The 22,087-nt window shown below is 34.0% G+C and overlaps 2 protein-coding genes across 5 annotated transcripts; one reads left to right on the forward strand and one right to left on the reverse strand.

Moving 5' to 3' along the window:
* Nucleotides 1-956: 956 nt before the first annotated feature.
* LOC7493855 (uncharacterized) lies at nucleotides 957-7,445 on the forward strand. Of its 3 annotated transcripts, none has more exons than XM_024583063.2 (4): nucleotides 957-1,242; nucleotides 1,479-1,536; nucleotides 1,676-5,320; nucleotides 5,738-7,445. In XM_024583063.2, the coding sequence occupies exons 3-4, from the start codon at nucleotides 1,706-1,708 to the stop codon at nucleotides 7,106-7,108; spliced, it is 4,986 nt and encodes a 1,661-aa protein (XP_024438831.2). In that variant the 5' UTR covers nucleotides 957-1,242; nucleotides 1,479-1,536; nucleotides 1,676-1,705; the 3' UTR covers nucleotides 7,109-7,445. The 3 variants fall into 3 exon arrangements, with proteins under 3 accessions (XP_024438831.2, XP_002319207.4, XP_052302476.1); XM_052446516.1 differs by lacking the exon at nucleotides 957-1,242 and adding an exon at nucleotides 1,275-1,333; XM_002319171.4 differs by lacking the exon at nucleotides 1,479-1,536.
* Nucleotides 7,446-11,589: 4,144 nt separating this feature from the next.
* On the reverse strand, nucleotides 11,590-16,402 carry LOC18104143 (uncharacterized). 2 transcript variants are annotated; one of them, XM_052446238.1, is made up of 6 exons: nucleotides 16,167-16,402; nucleotides 15,887-16,063; nucleotides 15,618-15,818; nucleotides 14,111-14,200; nucleotides 13,046-13,165; nucleotides 11,590-11,959 (listed from the first exon to the last, which is right to left on the reverse strand). In XM_052446238.1, the coding sequence occupies exons 1-6, from the start codon at nucleotides 16,356-16,358 to the stop codon at nucleotides 11,897-11,899; spliced, it is 843 nt and encodes a 280-aa protein (XP_052302198.1). In that variant the 5' UTR covers nucleotides 16,359-16,402; the 3' UTR covers nucleotides 11,590-11,896. The 2 variants fall into 2 exon arrangements, with proteins under 2 accessions (XP_052302198.1, XP_006375932.2); XM_006375870.3 differs by having other exon boundaries at nucleotides 11,590-12,066.
* Nucleotides 16,403-22,087: the final 5,685 nt, after the last annotated feature.

Raw genomic sequence — 22,087 nt, forward strand, 5'->3', positions numbered from 1 at the left:
AATCTAGATAGATCAAGCTAGACAGGAAAATATTGGCTCAAACCTTTGTCCGCAACAACACATGCTTCTGTTACAATTTCAGGAATTTGTAAGAAAAACACAACATTTTGTTAAAGATATTGCGACTAGAGTGCCTTGGAATGACACTAAAACAGCTTGAATCCAATTGATAGCAAAGTCCTTTCATATCAGGCCATGAACCAAACATGAAGATTATCCCAGAGAGGGGGAAAATAACAGAACCACACCATGAAGGGTAGCCATTTTTTAAACCACCTTTTTTCCCTTCCAATTCTTAGCAGTGACCAACTTTTTTAGTGATTCAGACCCGTTGACACAATTGGTGGTTAAAAAATCAAGGCCCTGAATGATTTGTGCAGTCCACACTTGGTCATCTCCACCATTTGAAATTTCCATTGCTTCTGGCTCGATAGCTTTGACAGTTTCAGTCCATTTAATCTCCTCTCAAAATCTGATAGCAGCTGGGATCATAAAATAGAAAAAAATAATCATTTTGTGTCTAAAATCTAAGATCAACTTGGTCGAAATACATTAAAATTATATACATGGAAGAGAGTGGACGGGTGATGGTTGGGCACACAGGTCCTAGCTGCCAACTTGGAAAGAATGAAAGAAAAGAGAATAAATCCCTTTATCTAATGGATGTAATGATCGATCCCACACTCTTTTCTTTTAAACCAAACCAATCAGCTGCAAATACTTAAAATATTAATTGGGTTATTTATATTGTGGAGTTCTAATCATATGCTATCATGTGCTGCCTAATCATGATTAGCCTTGCTAATGCTAATCCAACAGTCAGAATTGAGAGTGGTTATCTTAATCCAATGGCAGAAACTCAAGGAGCATCGGGTTGTCCTACTCCTTGACTGTAAATTGAAGTATCCTCAATAACAGAAAACAATATACTAATTCCATAAAAATAAATAAATAAAACTTAATTTTCATTTCCTTTCCCATTCAACCTTTTCTCTTTCTCTGCTTTTAGTACCATTATTATCATACCACCTCCCTCCCCATTTGATCATCTCTGTCTGATACAAAATTTAATCACACTCTACAAAAAGAAAGCTCCCTCTCCATGCCTATTGCTGACCCAAAAAGAAGAAATCTTGGTTAAAAGAGAGAGGTGCAGAGAGAAAGGAAAAGAAAGAGAAACAAAAGCAGAGGATTCCATTTCCTTTTTTCGGGTTTGAGTCCTCTGATCTGTATGTCAATCTGGTGAGTCATTCATTCATTTCACTCTGTTCCTTTAAAAAGTCTCAAACTTTAGCATCGATCTCTTGCCTTTCTATTGTGTTCTGCCCCTCAGGTATTGATATTGCAATGATCACTAAGTTGATCGTAATTTGAATGGTCCAGATTTCTATTTGGATTGAATTTTTCTTCTATCCTTTTGAACTCTACCCGGAACCCATCACTTAGATTTTCTGATTTTTTTTTTCGTTGGATTTCAGGAGTTGAATTTGATCATCGTTTGATTGCTCTGTATTTCATTTGATTGGGTTTTCTTAGGTCGGTTTTGCTCAAATTATCAATTATCAGCTCCTTTTATATGTTTTCTAATGTTATGTATAGCAATTGGGTTTCGTGGATCTAGTGCATTTTAGTTAGTTTCTAATTCCAAGCTCTTTTTTTGTTTGTTAAAAAACAGGTTGTGACAGGAGAAGGAGAGAGAGACGAAATGGGTATTGATGCAATGAGAATTAGAGTTCAAATCAGGAGATTTTTGGTGATTTCATTTCAATTATGTTATAGATCAGTTTGCAAACATCCATTTCTTGTGGGCATGGTTTGTTACTTGTTATTGTTGTATAGGTCATTTCCTTTTTTGTTTTCCCTTTTAGTCACTGCATCCCCTGTTTTGATTTGTACTGCCATTTTGCTTGGGACCCTTTTGAGTTTTGGGGAGCCAAATATACCTGAAGTTGAAGAAGAAGAAGAAGAAAAAGAAGAAGAAGAAGAAGAACAAGTTAGCCATGAGATTTCATATTTAAAGAAGGAAGGGGTTGCAGAGGATGCCACTTTTGTTGTTCAGAAAGATGAAAGCTTTAGTTTAGAGGGATTTGTAGGGAACAGAGATGTTGAAGAAGAGAGCTTGCTGGAGAACAAAAATAGGAAGATTGAGGTTCATGGCGATTCAGGAGATTATGTGCCGCTGATTGATGAAACTTCCCGAGAAGTTCAATTTGAGAAGCAAGTTGTTGAGGAAGTGGAGAGTGATTTTGATAATTTAGAGTTAGGAAAGAAGAGGGAGATTCAAGAGGAGAATCTTGGGATCAAAGAAGTGTTAAGTCATGCAGAGGGTGTCGAAGAACAATATTCTTTGCTTCAAAATTCAAGAGATGAGAATCTTGACGATGATAATTCTGTGGGAGAGTTTATTGAAACTCATAATGGTTACTTGGAATTTTCTCAGGAATCATCTTGGAAACGTGCATACCATGATGATGAAGAGGATGATGACGAGGCTTCTGATTCTGGATCTGATGGGGTGGAAAGCTCCTCTCCAGATGCTTCAATGGCAGACATTCTTCCAATGCTTGATGAGCTCCACCCACTTTTAGATGAGGAAGCTCCACAACCAGCTAACATTTCCAATGATGGATCTGATGCTGGTTCAGAGGGGTCTCATAAGAGCGATGAGAGCAGTATTGAGTCAGAGGAGGATGTGGGAAACCAGGCAGATGAAGACGAAGACGGTGATGATGATAATGATAATGAAGAAGAAGCACAAGGCAGTAAAGAGGATGAAAGTAAATCTGCAATCAAATGGACAGAGGACGACCAGAAAAACCTCATGGATTTAGGGACTTTAGAACTCGAAAGAAACCAGCGTTTGGAGAGTCTTATTGCAAGGAGAAGGGCTCGTAGAAACATGAGATTGATGGCTGAGAAGAATCTTATAGACTTGGATGCTGCTGATATTCCCATCAACATTCCATCTATTTCAACAGCTAGGCACAACCCGTTTGATTTTCCTTATGATGATGTTCCTGGGTCTGCTCCTTCTGTATTGTTGCCAAGACGAAATCCTTTTGACCTTCCCTATGACTCAAATGAAGAAAAGCCCGATCTTAAGGGAGATAGTTTTCAACAGGAATTCTCTGCAACTCAGCATAGGGAACCATTTTTCCGAAGGCATGAAAGTTTCAGCATTGGGCCATCAACTTTGGCGGGGACCAGGCATGATCTTCGATGGAAGCCATATTTTGTACCCGAACGATTTGCTACTGAAGGGACAAGCTATCACACTTTCCAGCGCCAATTAAGTGAAGCTAGCGAGTCAAAGGTGAGCTCAGTTCCAGATACCGAGTCAGTTAGTTCAGCTTTGGAGGAAGAGGACAAGAGGATCAATGAAGAAGATGTTTCTCAAGAAACAGAAATGATTTCCAATGTTGACCATGCTTCTCTCCTTGTCGAAAGGGGAAGTTTATCATCTGAAGAGGTAGATTCTGTGGAAGATGAACAGGTTGAGAAGAGTGATTTGCACCATGATGGGGCTGAATTTGCATTAGGGGACGTTGAAAACCACCACGAAATAGATTCTGGCTTGTCTGAATCAGGAGGGGTAACTCCTGAGGAGCTTAACACAAGTGAAATTCTTCTGCGTATGGGACATGGTGAAGAGGATTACAGCAGTAGATCAAGCCTATCCTCATTGTCAGAGATAGATGAAAAAATATGTGATGTGAATAGAGGATCAACAAGTCTGGAGCCAACAAATAGTCAGATTGAGGGCTCTCACATTTCCATCCAAACTTCACTTGATTCTGATTTTCATTTTGTGAATGGGTTGGCAGATGATAATGAACACAGGGAGCCTGTTTTGGAGTCAAGAAATGATCATATTGACGAATGTGACATCTCAACGCAATCTTCTCTTGATTCAGATTTTCATTTTACAAGTCAGATGATGGATGGAAGTCAATACAGGGAGCCTGGTTTGGAGTCAACAGGCAATCAAATTGGGGATGCTGGCATTTTGAAGGAAAGCTCAACAGAGTCTGATTCAAATGTTTTAAGTGGAATGGCAGATGACAATCAAGAACCTGTTTTGGAGCCAGGAGGCCATCATATTGAGGAACCTGGCATTTCATTACAAACTTCTCATAATTCAGATATCCATTTGACAAGTGCAGTGGTGGATGATGGTCAACATAGTGATCCTGTTTATGATTCAAGCCCCCCATCAATTGAGACTATTCTCTCCTTTTCCTCTCTTTCTTCCGACACACAAAGATCAGAAATGGGTTCACCTCTGGCAATGGCTGAATTTGCAGATAAAGATTCTGAAGCGCATGCTGAGAACTTGGAGAAGGATACGTCTAGTTACCAAGTGATGCTTGAAGGCTCTTCACAAGCACACTCACCAGATGAAACTGAATTCAGATCAACAGGAGTTGCAGAAAATACTGGGAATGAGATTACAGAGCTTGGGTTCTCAGGAGCAGAGTCAAATTTTGATGGTCAAAATGGGTTTACAAAGCCTGAATCAGCTGCTGAGAATTTCTCAGTTGATTCTTCTCCATCTCTATCAGACAATGGATCAGCAAAGGAGGTTGTAGCCGGTAAGGAAGAAAACTCTCATCACAAAGAGGATCGACTGCACTCATCAAGTCTTGATGCAGAAATCATTGTTGATGGATATAAGCAGTTGGATTCTGCCTCTTCTAGTTATAAGATGGCTTCTGAAGAGAGCAATTTGCCAGTACTGGAAAAAGATTATCCTCTACTGGTAGTTGAGCAGGTTTCAGTAGACACTAATTTATCTGCTTCAGAGGCTAAACCTGTCGAGGACCATGCAATTGGTATTGAAAAATCTTTTGGGCTTGAGCAGGATCAAGTCAGCTCAACAAGTTTTGATGTGGATATTCATGCTGATGGCTTCCAAGCTGTGGGTGAGAAATTAGATCCAGTGGATTCTAATTCTCAGCATGTTCCTTCGAATGATTTACATTTGTCTGTGCATGAAGAAAGAGAGCCATCAGTGGTGGCTGAGCAAGTTAAGGGGACTCATCTAAATGTATCTTCTTTGGAGATGAAGCTTGTGGAGGAGCATTCATCAGAGAAGGGAGAAACCATCCAATCTGAACAGGATCAAGTGCATTTATCAAGTTCTGATTCAGCCATTGGTGCTGGTTTTCACCAAGATGTGGATGTGACAGTTGTTTCTTCAGAATCTGGTCACCAAAATCCACTGTCTGAGGAAAAACCTCATCTTGAATTGGAGAAACAGCAGTCTTTGTCAGATAAATCCATGCTTGAACAATCTTTTAGCAATCACGATGAACCTCGGGTAAGGCATGCAACTCTTCTGCTTCTAGTTTTACTTTTTTCTTAATTCTAGTATGTATTGCTTCTTGTACATGTTTTGTTGAATGACTGATCTGAGATGAGGACCTCTTGTTGTACGCACAGCATATTTCATGGGTTGTGCATAAGATTACCTTCCATGAAGACCTCTTGTTGTATGAATGCCTTCCTTTGGGAATAATTGAAGAATTTATCAATATTATTTTCTCAAACCTATATGAATTTTTGCTCGTGTGTTGGATTTGTTTGCGATTAATTCTAGTACTTGAATGCTTCTCTCAACATTTAAATCAGTTCAATATTTGTGGTTTGGATTTTGTATTAGAACTCTACAGCAAATCAGTGATTTATTAGGTAGCTGAATTAGTTCATTAAACGTGATTTCTATGACACCAAACAGGGACTATCTGTTACCATTTCCAACAACGAAAACATTCCAGAAGTCCACAATCCTGAAGAGAGAATTTCAAGAAGTATCACCTCCTCGATGTCAAATTTCACCTCAGACTCTCCCAATAGTCTACCATACAAATCACCAGATGGTGGAATGGATTTGAAAGATGATGTCCTTGATAAAATTGTATATGAGGATTATCATCAGGTCTTAGAACACTCTAATTACCCAGGAGAAGCATATGGCCCCCCTGTTTCCGAGGAAAATATCAACGAAGATGAAGACGAGTTAAAGGAGATTGATGAGGGATTGTTGTCAGAATTGGATACAGTTGGGGACTTCAGTATAAAAGAAGTTGTTGGCGAGTCACTCCATGATGAACAAGTACCAGAAAATACTAGTGTTAGTCCTGAATTTGACTTCTTGCCAAAAAATTTAAGCCTGACAGAGGTCAAGCCAGAGCTCCCAGTCCTTGAAGTTAGATCAGTTGAAGATATAGACTTGGCTTTCAAGCAACTTCATGAAGGAGCAAATGTTGAGGAAGTCATCCTTCCAAGTATGGTTGAGGAGCAATTAGCTGAGGATGAATCTAAACATCAAACTGATTCAGACTTGCGAGTTGTTGAAGCAAGATCTTTAGAAGATATTCATTTTGCTATGAAGCAAATCTCAGAAGAGAATATTGAGGAACTGGTGGATTCGAGGGATGCAACAACAGAAGCAAATGAAATGGGATCTGCCAAGGAGATCCCAGTCCTTGAAGTTAAAACAATCAAAGATGTTGACTTGGCTTTCAGGCAGCTTCATGAAGGAGTAGAAGTTGAGGAGATCATTGTTCCCAGTGCAATTGAGCAGCAGCTAGTCGTGGATGATACCAAAGATCTCGGGCAAACCAGTTCAGCTTTGCCAGTTGTTGAAGCAAGATCTCTGGAGGATATTCATACCGCCATGAAGCAGGTTTCAGAAGGAAATATTGAGCAGCGGCCGAAGTTGCTGGATCCGAATGATAAACCAGGACATGAAGCAGCTTCTACCAAGGAGATGGATTCTAGGAATTCAGAAATAAATGAAGAGGATTCCACTGAGGATATTGAATCAAGTACTGTAGAAGTAAATGAAGTGAGTTCCATCAAGGCTGTGGAATCAAGCATTGTGCAAGTAATTGAAGTGACTTCCATCAAGGAGAGTGAACCGGATACTGCTGAGTTTGGTAGTGGAGAAACCAGCACAATTGCTCCTCGTGAATCAAAGCATGGATTCGATGAAACACCTGGAAATTCGAGTTCGAGCATATCAGATACCAAAGGCAAGAAGGCAAAATCTCATAGTTCGAGTTCTAATTCGAGCTCGAGCTCGAGCTCTAGTGATTCAGATTGAAGATAAGCATTGTAGCGAAGAAAAGAGAGGAAGTTTTGTGGTTTGAGTTTTCCTTCCTTTTGGTTTAGTTGTGTGAGATTGGGCTTTTTTGATTTTATAGTTTGGTCTACCACGATTTATTACTTGGCTGGGTTTTGATTACTTTCTAATTTATTGATCTGATCTCTTCAAGAATGAGTTTTGGTTTTGATTTCTTGAAGTGTGAATTTTTTAGGTTCTAAGAGTGAGCAGTTTGAGGTTTTCTGGGATAAAGATTGTTTGAAATCCCTGCATATTGTAAATTACAATTTGTAGAATGAATGTGATCAATTCCAGGCGTTTAATGCTTTGTTTCAAATTTTCTCCTCAGTTTTTCCTCTTCATCTTTGATATGCCCAGGCATTATCTTATAAGAGATTATTCGAGTAGACTCTGTGCGGGTGATATGCAGGGTTGTCATCTGTCCGTGGACCTGTGGCAGCATGATTGTTTCGGATCCGTTATAGGTCTTGTCTAGTGTAGCTGTTCAATTTGCCTGTTCCTTGAAATGCAGTATTTTGCTGTATATATAGCACTGCAAGTTCACAGGAGGACATATTGTTCCAGGTATTGATTGGACTGAGGATGTGAGTTATATATTGATCAAGTTTGACAACAGCAATGCTACCGCCTTTCTACAGCTTGGGTTTAAATGTGCTTGGTTGCCGGCCAGACGCCATTTTCTAACTGAAACACAATGCAGGGAATATATCTCAAGCTGATCATCTTCTCTGTTGCTTCCTTTCCAAGGTTCTTGAAAGTCAGACTGTTGGCTTTTCCTGGCAACTTCAAAGGGAGTTAGTTACTCTTTCAATGAAACTTTAAAGATGCACTTCGTTGCGTGTAGACAATCTGTCCTCTCCCAGTAAACCACCATGAAAGACCCATTTATGGCTCCTAGTATTCCGTCCAGCCCGACCAGGGACCATGGCGGAGATATTTTGTAAGGTTGCTCCCTTATCTATCAGAAAAAAGGATTCTTTCTTCTTCCTTTTTCAGTAAAGGGGTGCGCAAGTAGCTACATCTATAATCAAAGAGCGCTGCTGGCTAAGGTCAATATCTGCAAAGGGAACAAAAGAGAGAGTGGCAAGTGGGGCTGGTTAAGTAAAGGTGACTAGAACAGCCCACCTCTCTGCATTACTGAGATCATACGTTACGCGTCAATTCTTCTTTCTGTTGGCATAGATACGTTATCAGATTGACGCAAGACAACCGACCCTTGAATTGTTGTTGGATATGAATCCAATCTAGCCAGAAAACAACAACGCTTTTCGAACCGACAATTTGGTGTTGATCTTGTCCTGTCCCTCTCAACTTGAGGGGAACTAAGAGCAATGTCCCAGCAAAACATGATTTTGTCAAGTATATTACGCAAGGTGAAACATAAAGTTATGCCTTCAACTTTTCAGCCTTTCGGTTTCCATTTCTTTAAAGCCAAAAAACAATTGAATTTGGCTGCCTGCCAGACGCCAATGCCTCAGCAGTAAGTATTTATAATAAGTAAGCTGTTGAAAAGACTAGGAGTAAGCTATGAATGTGATATACATATATCAAAAAAGTGAATTTTAATGCGCAGACCCCACCCACCTTCTTTCCGACTTCTACATTCGAATATTCGATTCCTTTCCAGCCGGTAGCCTTGGACTTTCTTTTTATGAAAATTATATTTCCCTTTTCTAGTTTGATTTCCCATGCAAACTAAACACGTTTAATAAAATAAATAAAAAATTACATATCTTAATAAATAATAATAAATTTATTAATTCAATTAAAAAACTAAAATAAACATATATATATATATATATATATATATATATTACGAAAAACTTTTTAATTTTCACTTATAGAAATAAATAACTTAAACTTTATTGAAAAAATATTTTCTAGTATAATTCATACTTTTTTATTAATATTTTTTTAATAAAAAAACATATCTTTTTCTTTTTTATCATGTGCTTTTAATTTGATTAAAAATAAAAAAAATCAAAACAAATACAAATTTTTTTTCTCATTCAATATTAATGACAAATTATTATCAAAATGTCACATGTTAAGCTGATACATAATCATCCAAAAAAATATAGATGATGCGTCGCTTGCAAGTCTAGATTCCGATCATTTTGGGATGGTTGAAAAATCAACCGATGTGTTTTCGGGTTCAAAATTCCATTTTTAACATATTTTGACACAAAAACCTAACAAACACAATATAAGCATCAATAAATTAACTTCTCAACTCAAAACATCCAAAATTGTTCCAAAAACATAAAATCAAACTGAAAAAAATAATCTCTCTAACCCGATCTACTTTTTCATGCAAGATGAAGGCTGTGTTGGGTTCTCGAATATCATACATGTAGCGGAAATAATAAAACAAAATTATTCAGGAGTCATGTTTGACAGATCTACAGTTGTTTAATGATTTATTACCTGAAGATATGATCTTCTTCAGCTTTGAATAATTCTTTAAAGGCTAGGTTATCGCAAACCACAAGTCATCCAATTGTTTGGAGGGTAATCCACATGAACTACCAGTGAGAAGTTTTCTAAATTCCTATTTAGAAGAGAGAGATTGCTATGCCTAGAGTGCTAACTCTTTGTTCTGTGACTTACGTAATTTTTTTGTATATCAGACAATCATTCTAAAATAAAATGCATAACTTACTATTTATAGAGAAATCTAAAAACCCTATAAATTGACAAAATATCAATTTGTCCATTGAATAGTATCCATATATTAATTCAAGATAATTTTAGAAATTAATCCAATCAAGTCCTTACTTGATTCTTCCATGTCTAGAAATAATTATATTCTTGTCCTTAATTTCTAAAATAGATTTTAATTAAGTCATACTTAATTAAATCATCGTAGTTTAATTCCTGACTAATGGTGCTTCATGTATGTGACCCATTAGATTCCTAATATGTTGATCCAAATATAAATTATAATTATAATTAAATAAATTAAGCAATTTAATTTATTATCAATTCAACAATTAATTAATTTATATATGAAGATCAAATGCATCGTCTAGCAACGTGTCATGATTCTCTAAATATTAGAAAAGTCATTAGTGGTTCGACTTAACCTTTCAATGACTGGTTTCTCAATGTAATTAATATCCTTTTATCAATAATATTCTGATTTACATTAAAGCATGAAATATGTTTGCCATGTTAAATCATGTTTGTTCTCTACATAATAGTCATTGATCGTTTGAATAAGATTTAAAACTCTTTTCAAATCTTATTCCACCTTGATCAAGGATTTATCAGTCAATACTATTTAAGAACAGATGAAATATTTTTCCTAATTCATCAGGGTGATGAATATTTTTTTTATCATTCAAGTACCCTCATATAGTTCATGTTATACTTAATGTTTGCCTCTTTGTTACCTCGATTAAGATAACATGTAACATAATCAAAACATAACATTCTCTATATAAGATAATTTAGTGATTTCAAGTCTAAGGATTACTTACACAACCGTCACGTGTGTCTTTCCATAAATATAGATGATTTCTCCATATGAAATTCTTATGCAGGCCAGTTCAAGATACATGTTTTATGACAAACACCTACATGTTAGTTCTAGGTTATACCCCAACTTATGAGAACAGCTGCTTCCTTTCATAAGGAAAAGAACATTAAAAAAAAAACATAATATGTATCAGTTTCTACGGCTCTAATAAATGTCTAATATTTCAAAGAGTATCGATCAAGAACATTTTAGAAAGAATGTTTTGATGCAATAGGAATCTCATAATTACAACAACTTAAAAGAACATAATATATATCAGTCTCTACAGCTCTAATAAATATCTAGTATTTCAAAGAGTATCGACTAAGAACACTTTAGAAAAAATGTTTTGATGAAATAAGAATCCTATAATTACAACAACTTTATAATTTTATTTGCAAAACATTTTTGTCTTATGAACTTTATCTTTACTTTAAATTCAAAAATCAAATATTAGATTCATTAATCTAATATTATATAAATATTAAAGATAAATTAAACTTTTATAATAATAAATATGTATTTATACGAATATAATAATATCACATAATAATATCACGTATAACCAACTGATTAACTATAGAATATATTAAACTAACGAACTAAAATTCACAACTATCAAACTTCTTTCGTTGAATAAAACTTTTGACACAAATTTTAGTCATTTTAGTTGCCGTTATAACCAACAACTTTTTTATAAATTTCTCTCTCTTCTCTCTAACTCAAATTAAAAAATAAATCTAATTTTTTTTAAAACTAAAATGAAAATTGTTGAGAAGTAGGGATTAGCCAAATATTTTCTCCATGTTTTACAATTCAATCCTATTTCTTTTATTTTTTTAATTTTGCCATAATTCAACACTAATTTCATCTAGAAAAACTCAATTAAAAGGAGATAAAAGGCTTAATAATGGAAAAAAAAGAGAGTCAGGAGTGGAGCTCCGTCGCAAAACCTAGTTGTTTTAGATGTATTAGGTAATCGGATTAGATCACCTCAAAATATCATGACATGGCACTAAGGGTAGCACTATTATTCTTAGCATTTTCTTGTCCCACGATCATAGATCCTAAAATGGGGATTTTGGTTTACAGAGAAAATAGAATACACCCTCAAAAGAGCAGGCAGTCAAAGTTTTAGGAAACTAGGATACCTAAACTAGGTGCACAGATTTTGCAGAAATTATACCTATCCTGCTAAAAATACTCTAAACAATAGGGCATGGCTCGTATAATGCACTTTTGATTGGTCACCCCAATCGAAGAATTTTTGGCACAACAAGCAACTGAATGAATCCAGAAGAGCTCCCAACCTGGCCAAAAAAATAAATTGTTTTTGCTTCTTTTGAGCTGGTCCAGAAGAGCTCCCATGGATCTACTGCTTTTGCTTCTTCTGAGCTGGTCCAGAAGAGCTCCCAACCTGGCCAAAAAATAATTGTTTAACATAACAAGTTCAGCTTTTATCAACAACAGGAAAGAATCACACCCCTTGGAAAAATCTAAGCACCCAAGAGTAGCATTTTAAGCATCACCTCCTGTGCAACTACAACACGGATTTCCCTCAGCAATATCAAGCATGTGTGCAACCACAGAAATATAAATTCAAGAAAGCACAGAGAATACTTGTATAGCACCAGATCAGCTAAGCATCCAGGATTTTAAATTGACGACCTACTACACCAAATGATGAGGATCTTTGTTTATTTTGGAGCAGCTTGGACAGAAAAGTGAAATCTGACAATACTACCATCATTCGCCTCATTTGTTCTCTTCCAATTTATTTATTTAGTAACCTTAAGCTGCCCTTTGTTGTGAAATTTTTTATTGGTATTAAGATTAAAAAAATAAAATAGAGACCAGTGCAGTCAGTAGTGGAACTATACAACAAGCTTTTTTTCCCTGGAATTTCACTACTAAGAAAGTGCAGAGATATTAAATTAAGGATCCTACAGTTTCCAAATTCACCCTTTTTGCCCATAAAAAAAGAGAATGAAATGGTAGATATTTGAAGTAATATACCTCTTATATCTATTCATTTATATGAAATAATCCAACTAGCACCAATTTCTATCATCAACTACCACGCACCTAGTTTAGACTTTACACAATTCTGTGCAAATAATTTTGAGTTTCTTCATAAACAGTTAAATGATGAAAAGAGAAGAGAAACACCCATTGAAAATGCCCAGAGCGTGAAAAGCATTGGTCTTTTTTCTTCTTTTTTTTGACAAGGAAGATAGCAGGCATTCTTTTTCATAATTTTCTCTTCTTGTTTATTAAATGACCTGACATATTTCAAAATTTTGATAAATGAGTCCTATTTTAAAGAACCCTAGAAAGATCATCAATTTTTTTAAAATTTTACTCGCAAACATATCAAGATTGAGAATTGTGCATACCCTGCTAGAAAGCTGCTCATTGATGTAGGTCATTGATCTTAACATAGCTTCAAGCGTGTCTCTGCTAAGCTGAAATTTCACTTCCGTTTCTCCTGAAGAAGACTTGCTGTAATCTTGAAGCTATGAATCAAGACAGGAAAATATATATAAGATACACAAAAGAGCACCATAAGAAGTTCTAATAACTGAATAGAAAGAGAGTTAAACATTCTGAAAAAGGAAGCACTTCTTGTGAATTGTTCATTAAATATGAGGAATTCAAACTTGATAGATACTTGAGGAAAGGTCTAAACTCAAAGTATTATCAAATATGAGGAATTCACACTTGATAAGTACTCGGAGGAAGGTCTAAAATTGTAATTAGATATGTTTTCAAAGTAGATCTAAAACAGCAATGATTCTTGGCCTCTATACACCACTTTCCATCACTTAAGGAATTGTATCCTGAATAACTCACTATATGGAATGCTTTACAAATACACAACAGTACAGAGATCCTATTGCTCTGAATCAGCCAACGTCTATCAATAAGAATACCCATGAGCCGATACAGCTTGGAATCTATAGTACACTGCCACTCTGTTCAACCCTTGTTGTTTCCTGATGAAGCTACTTTTTAAATTTGAAACCACTATTGACCTCATACCCATACGGACTGCCATTATGAAAGTGTGAAACATATAGGACTGTGCTCATATCAACCCAGGGGGACAAATGACCCAATAAAACAGCTAATAAGTCCAGGCTGGTTAATCTCTCTTTTGGTGACATAATATGCCTAAGGTACCCAATAGCTGACACAATCAATCACAAAGAAAATGAGGCCTTTAATGGCAAAATAGTGTGGATCAAAAAGAGCAGGAGAACCAGTCAGAAATATAAAGCTAGCAATTCCAACAAGAATAATATCTCTGTGTAATTTCAAAGTCTACAATTCCAATAGTACATTAAATGACCATTCAAAAAGTCAGTACAAGTTCTCTTTACTTGTGGAGAAACATGTAGCTCTTTGGAAGTTTGCTCAGCTTACTGAGACAAGAAAACACAATACCAGCATTCACATACCTTGAGAGTTATGATGGCAACTCTATTAGCTGATGAAGGGTTGCGATTCTCTGCGGTCCATGTCATTGATTTGAGGCGAGGTACATTAGCCTATATAATAGTAAAATCCAGTCACATATATAAATTACCAAAGGATTCAAATTTCTGATGTGCATTATCATGAGCAATCTTGTTCACTTTATTGAAGGCCTGGAATTTGAATGTATACACGAAAGCAATTACACCTTAATAGATATTATTAGCAGAAAAAGATATGTAAGTACATAAATAAAATTTCTACATTAGTCTTTTGCTAATCAGAGATGCTCTTTCAAACCCAAATTGCTGTGTATGGTAATGGGAGAGAGATGTAAGGACATGGTGGTATAGTTGCCCCCAAAGAAAAAGAAGCTTGTTAGAGCTTCTCATGGAGGGTCAAACAACATATTTCAAGACTTCCTTTGAGTTGTAATTGAAAGTCAGGACTCCAACTAAAGTTGCTTTCTCAGGGGGCGATGGCAAAGCTCAATAGGAATAGGAACAGGATCATGTCAAAAGAGATTAAAAAAATAGGAACTGGACTAGCATGGTGTTGTAAGCATAAGTGCAGTCAATGGATAGCAGAGGATTGTTTCTCACTTCATTCCAAGGAAGCAAGAGAAAAGTGGGTCTTAGTTATTTTTGAATCAAGTAGGACATCGGCAATTTCAGGGATTCGCATGCTAAAAGGCTGGAAAGATAGAATTTTGGAATGGCTGAGATGGTGCAATCTGAAGGATGTTTCAGTATGAATGACGCACTTGTATTAAATGTGGCTTTTGTGGTCTGAGATGAACAGAAAGAGATTTGAAGTGAAGGAGATTGAGATGCATGGTCTTCAGAGCCAGTTTAAATCTCATGTGGATTAACTTCTTGACTGCTGTTCCCTCTATGACCTTGTTACAGGATCTTTCAGCTTCCTAGGAATCAACGATTAGGATTTAGGATTATACGTGCTGAATTTATAAAATCTCCTCCTCTTCTTTCTCTTTTAAGTTTCTCCCCATAGAAATCCAGTGCAAGTGGGTAGAGTCACTCTTTTCCCCTTCTACTTAATTGTTTCTCTAGAAAGAATTGCCAATGCGATTTTTGCTGGACATACAGCTTCTTTTACCGAGTTAGAGAACAATTCAGCATCACAAAAATAGTTTCACTAGAACAAGTAAACAGAAGTAGTCAACCTATTCTCTTTGTTAATTTGAGATATCCTCAAAGCAAATTTGAGCAACCGAGAATTAGTTCAAGGCTTCCTTTCTTTTCCATCTTTTTTTTTTCAAGTGGGGCACTGAGAGCCAGAAAGTAAAACATCACCAACTTGAGCAGATACCTCCTTAGTGACAAATGATATTAGAGGGTAAAACCAGAGTTCTCATTCAAGGACAACAAACAGTTTAAAATATCTAAAATAAATGTAGCAGCTAACTACTTGTTCATGGCATAGTACATTGAAGAAAAACACTGTAACTAACTACATGTTTACTTCCCTTACCATGTTGTCAAGAGCAGTAACATGATGTTGGGCAAAAACTGAGGCAGCAGTTTCAGCAATCATTGACGTAGGCTCCTCAAAACCATTATGATTAAAACGTCCATTAGTATCATCTTGACGAGGCCAAAGCTGCGTCGGAACCTCAGCCGTAAACGACGGCGGACCACTAATCCCAAAAACACTAGTCCTCGGCAACGAATGCTGGATAGGAAAAAACATATGTTAACCAAAATGACAAATACAAAAAAAATTAAGAGGTAAGATAAAACCTGTTCGGTTGTAGCTAAATCATCCTGCTTCCATTGAATTTGATACTTGAGGAGCAAAGTGATAAGAGTGGTTTGCAAATCAAGGGATAAATCAGGTGGAAACAGCTTCAGCAGCTCATCACTGCTCATATTCTCATGTACACATTTTCTGATAATCGAACGAAGGCATGCCAAAACCTACAACTACAACAACCTTTTCAGTTAACTAATTAACTAGGTATTATTAAAAAAAAAATTAAGAAAAAAAAGAGGAGGAGAAGGAAGAAGAAGAAGTGATTACGGGATCGAGTTGAGGAAGGGAAGGGATATCGAGGAGAGATTGAAAGCGGGATTTAAGGGGAGAAGGGAGACCGGTTCTTCTGGTTTTCCAGAGAGAAGTAAGGATGTGCTCAACATCTTCTTCCTTTGTTGCTACTGATGATAGCTTGTGAAGCTGCAGGTATAGGGAATCACCATCCTCCATTTTCTCCATTTTAATTTCCAATAAATGGCTTCAATTTCTGCCCCTGCAATTTGCCTACTGAAGTCTATATTGTTTTTTTAACATATTTTTATTTTAAAATATATTACAATTATATATATTTTTTATTTTTAAAATTTATTTTTAATATCACAGTAAAATAATTAAAAAAATATATAAGAAATAAAATTAAAAAAATAAATATTTTAAAAATTCTAAACCGATCTGTTGTTGTTGGTAAAATGATATTTACTATTCTCCTTTTCTTTTTCTACCATTTACATTTTATTTACAATCACTCACACAGAGTTATTTAAGAATCAGTAATTGTATTTTCAATTTCATTTTTTTTTTAATCTTATAACTTAACTACCCTCAATGTTAACAATCTTCAACCTAACTAATTAATTTTTAATTTTTGATACAATTAATTTTTAATTTTGAGAATTAAACAAATAAATTTTAAATGTAACATAAAAAATTTTGATTTTTTTTAAATAGCCTGCGTACCCTCTCTTCTTTGTGTTAAATGCACCAACAATCTTAAAATCTCTTCATTGTTAGATTAAAACCAGAATTTTCAAATGGAGAGGCTGGGTGTATTTGAGAATGTGGTATAAATAGCATTCTCTTTAATTTTAATTTTTTTTTGTTTAAAGTAATTTTTTTTTTATGTTTTCAGATTGTTTTGATGTACTGATATCAAAAATAATTTTTAAAAAATAAAAAAATTTATTTTGATATTTTTTTAAATAAAAAAGTACTTTAAACCACTACCGCTACCATAATCTCAAACACACCCTAAATTTTATCTTCAAAATTTAAAATTAAGTCCATAGAAAAAAATTAAAATTAATTAATTAGGTTAAAGGTTATTAAAATTGAGGTATTAAAATCATGTTATTAGTTATATATATAAAATATTAATGAAATCTTGAAAAAATAACAAAAAAAAAACTTGATTTTAAATATATTAAAGTATAGGGCAGTCATAACTAAAATTGAGATTAGTTATATATATAAAAATTAATTCTCAAATGAATTAAAGTTTGGAAAAAGGTTTAACTAATTTATCATATATTGTATATCATTTCAAATGTCATTCAGCATAGTTTTTTTTTCCAATATTTTTTTATTAATAAAAAATTAAGAATTTACTTTACATTAAGACTTAAAATACTATTAATTATAACAATATAATTATAAAATTACTCTTGAATAAAAAAAAAATCTTTAAATTAGACATTAAGAGCAAGATAATCTTTTTACCATGATACAATTGTCTTTAACATATTATATAAGGTTAGATTTGTTATTTTTTGGCACAATGAAATTACTACTTTAACCCTAGAATAAAAAAAAATATGGGCCAATTAGATGGGCCTCCACCAGAGAGTTGTTTGAGTACTGCTCAAGCATACTTGTGATGCGATTCATGTTAGCCTTCAAGGAGTCTAACTCCTATTGGAAGTGGGAATTTCAGTGAGCACATTCTTCATCATCCATAATTTTTTGTCACAATCGGGTGTAATAAACTTTGTGGATTGGGCTTTTCAGGGACCTATATTTCAACCTGCATATGCATGCATGACATTTAAATAGGAAAACATGAATGCATATATGCTTATGAACACAAGTTTATGTACACATAAATGGAAAATAGATTAACCTGTTCAAAGAGTTAATTCATGACTTCTTTGTTGAATACAAATAAAAATCCATAGTCTGATTAATTTGAAAAGATCTTTCTAAAATCCTCTTGGTTAAATCCCATACACATTAGAGAGTAATAAAACACAAAGGTGGGTATGAGCCTTTTTTATTCAAAAAAAGACAAAACAATTTATATGTGCTGTAATTTCCCAACCTTGGGTCTTGGGTAATTCCTCCAGCTAGTTACATCATTTCAGATTATTGCCTGTCTTCAGAAATAGTCATGGTTTTAGCTTAGAAAATCCTGCGGAGTTCAAGATTATTAATCATGTATGCTTTGATGTAAAATGAAGGTGACACATACAAACTAAGAACATGTTTTATTCATTAAGTAAGCATATGTAGGTTTTCTACCTAGTCTCAAAAGGATCTTATATCTGCTTAGTGACAATCTTTATAAAGACAGTATGAGAGCGTTACAAGAAATGGTTAAAGTACGTATACCCACAATTACTAAGAAAGCACTCAGATATGAGTTGAGTATTTCATGTATCTGAACCCTGCCCGATAGTCATAGGGCAAATCGCTAAACCACCACCTAACCTAAAAGTTTATGCGTGCTTGAAAAATTAAGACATGTGATGCGTGAACAATATGTACAAAAGTTAAAGTGTATAAGCAAATAATAAAAAGAAATGCATGTTAAAAATAAACACACAGACCAAACAATTAAAAATAAAACACAACAATTAGATAAAAACAAAGCTTAGTCAACAAGAAGTTCCTATTCTGTTGCACGTATGCGGCGTCGCGATGATCTTCCTTCCGGGTCGGGAATCTATCTGGTGACGAGGAAAAGAACAAGGAATTCTTGTTTCTTATTAGAAAAAAGAGATATAATCGCCGCCTAATATTTTGGTCATTAGCAACCCTAACTGGTCTCAGAGTCTGGATAAAAAGATTGGTTGTGTATAAAGAGGACGTATTACCCTTAGTACACTTTATCTAAGGTAAGTTGTTTTGTTTGTTGTTTGTTTGTATAAACTAAGGTATTGTTGTTTTTTCTAGCCGTTGGTCTGTCTAAGATTTAAGAAAAGTTCTCCTTGGTAATGAGGTTCTTATCTTATCAGGTTAAAACCTAGTCATTCTAGAGTCAAAACATATTTTTGTATTTTTTTCTCAAGAATATATCTTGTGTATAAGTTTATAATCCTTGATATTTAGACAAACAAGATAATTTTTTTGGTATTTTTAAAATGTCAGCCAAGTTTCATGGCTTTAATAAACTAATTACTAAATCCAAAAATGCATGTAAAAATAAGAAGACAATTTTTGTGATTTTTTTAATATGCTAAAATATGAAAATATAATTAACTTTTTTAGAGACTTGACCATACTAAAAAAATGATAATTTTTTTACTAACAACTCAATCAACCACAAATCATCATCAAACAGTCTAAAAAACATATGCACAATTAATATTCTGTCCCTAAAACTAATAATTTATCAAATAAATGGTTTGGGGTTAGGAATCGACCTTTCAAGGTTGTTGTGGTTGTCGAGGGACTGTAGGAAGTTGCTAGGTAATCCCGACAGCGTGTGGAACCAAATGGATTCCCCACTAGCAATGCCATAAATGGATCTATGTAGAGGGAGCTTTACTACGTTGAAGTTTGATGTTTACTCCTGTTTTTTTCCTTATAGTTGGTTGCTACTGCCACTATTTATAAGGGCTGTTTTGTGATGATTTGAGTGCTGTTTTGTGATGATTTGAGGGCTATCTTTGAAATAGACTTTTCTGGTATGGAAAATGGTTGTTTGGATGGTGTTTTAATGGTTAAAGCTTTGTATGGTTTGGGGTCTGTTTTAAGGTGTTTTGGTTGGAGTTTTCATGGATGGGAGGTTTGTTTATGACAGTGTTCATATTTGTCTAGTTTTTTTCATTTTTTTTAGGATTTATAGAAGAAATAAGAAGGTCTTAAAGCTTATGAATTAATGGGATCTCGACCCTTGATGTTGAAGAATAAATCCCAACCATTTATTAGAGTTAAATACAAAAGTTTGTCTTGTTTTGCAACTGACGAATAGGGGACTAAGGCTGTTTTTACAGGAAGAACAATGTTGGGTAGTATTTTTGATACTGTTAGAGATGTAATTTTAGCTTAGCGTTAAGTACAAATACCAGGGCATGAGTTGACATAATATTTGTGTGTTATTGACAAAAACTTGTCTTGCTTTGCATCTGATAAATAGGGGACCAAGGATGTTTTTGCAGGCAGAACAATGTTGGGTAGTATTTTTAGGAGAGGATCGACAGGTGTTTTTAGTGCCATTAAAGTTAGAATGTCATATTAAAGTAAAGTACAAATACTAGAGTATAAGTTGAAATAAGATTTGTGTGGTATGATGAAGAAGTAAGGGAGAAATTAAGGATGAAAAGTGAACACTTGAACATCCTTTTCTCTTGTTTAAATGGGAAGAAGATGATGAATAGTGAAATTATGGTATTTTTCAATCTGGTTCCTGAACCTTTGGAACTTTGTAATAGAGCCTCTTATTAGCCCTTATCTTTTGGATTCCTTACAATTTCACCCCATAATTTTTGTTCGATTGAACCTTTAAATTTTTGTTCTTTTTACAAAGTAGTGATTAATTTTGAAATTCTTCAATTTAACCTCCAAATGACCTCTAAACTTTGATTTTTCTGCAATTTTATCCGTAATTTCACTTGATTGAGCTTGAAAAAATTAAATATGTCCTTCAAAATTCCAATGTTCTCAATTAAACTAAAATTAGGCTTTCAAACTTAATTTTTCACCAATTAAGTTCCTAATAACATTAATTGGACCCATTAAAAGTTCAATTAAGTCTTCACACTTAATTAATTCTTTTAATTGGACCTAAATTAATTCTTAAAATTAATCAAACATTTAATTAGGCCCATAATTAAATTAAATTGACATATTAAAAGTCTAATTAAATCTTTAAACTTAATTTTTATGCAAATTCATTTGATAATCATTTAATTTGATCTTAAATATGTGTTGTCCTTCATTTTTTAGTATAATGGGGTACAATTAGTCTTCTAGTTTTGTCTAAACCTCCAACATGGTTTCTTTATACAATGGAAACCTTTCTCAACCTACTCTTGCCGGTCTTTTACATTTTCATTTTTTAAAATTTTTTGTTGCTTTTTATTTTTTTGTTCTTAATTAAAAAAAAAAATAATTTTAGGAGAAATCTAAAATTGAGTTATGACAGTAACCATGAAACAAAATCTTCATCTGTTGATTTAATTGTGAAAGTTTGTTACATAGTTTGGGGAGAGATTGGTGTAAACAATATCAATAGCTAAGTGAATTTTTTAGTTTTCTAATTTGATCCAATTTGTGTTTTTTATTTATTGTTATTGATTTTATGGCTTCACAGTAATTTTAAGATTAATAGTTTGAGGTTAGTATATTGTTACGTCCCTCGCCCCCCAAAATTTAGAGGATCATTATAGAGTTTGTTTCAATTCTCTAAAAGTTTTTTAATTCTGCCTTTGCTTGGTTCCTCCGAGTTCTCTTGCCTCTTTCTTTCTTAGTTACCGGGATATTATTGATTTACTTTACAATATGATGATATAAAATCTTAATAAAAACATACTTTTAAATACTTATTTCAAATCTATCTTTTAACCTTTTTGAATAATTAAATCTTATTATTCTAAACACACAAAATCCATTCGTTTCACTAAAACAATACTAATTAAATGACTAAAAACTAAGTTTTTTTATTTAAATTTTTTCATGTCATTTTTTTTATATCCATGAAAAATTACTTATATGTTTGTTAAATTTATAAAACCAATAAGTCCAAACAGAGCCTTAGTCAACGAGTTTTTCAATAAAAATTGTCATATATGTTTGTTAAATTACCATCATGAAATGTCATACCATCAATCTCACCATTTTGTTAATTATTATATTTAAGTCTAATATGTAATATATTTTTTAAAATTTCTTATCATTAATATTAAATAAAAATAAAATTTATATTTTATTATTCTTTATTATAATTTCTTAACAAGATTATCAAATTATTT

Source organism: Populus trichocarpa, chromosome 13 (assembly GCF_000002775.5).
Source record: "Populus trichocarpa isolate Nisqually-1 chromosome 13, P.trichocarpa_v4.1, whole genome shotgun sequence".
Lineage (NCBI taxonomy): Eukaryota > Viridiplantae > Streptophyta > Magnoliopsida > Malpighiales > Salicaceae > Populus > Populus trichocarpa.

Coding starts and splice junctions, on each gene's coding strand:
- LOC7493855 (XM_024583063.2), top strand. CDS start 1,706: ATGGGTATTGATGCAATGAGAATTAGAGTTCAAATCAGGAGATTTTTG. Junction 5,321..5,737: donor GCAATCACGATGAACCTCGG/GTAAGGCATGCA, acceptor GACACCAAACAG/GGACTATCTGTTACCATTTC.
- LOC18104143 (XM_052446238.1), bottom strand. CDS start 16,358: ATGGAGAAAATGGAGGATGGTGATTCCCTATACCTGCAGCTTCACAAG. Junction 14,201..15,617: donor TTACTGCTCTTGACAACATG/GTAAGGGAAGTA, acceptor ACTATTATATAG/GCTAATGTACCTCGCCTCAA. Junction 13,166..14,110: donor TTGCCATCATAACTCTCAAG/GTATGTGAATGC, acceptor CTTGATTCATAG/CTTCAAGATTACAGCAAGTC.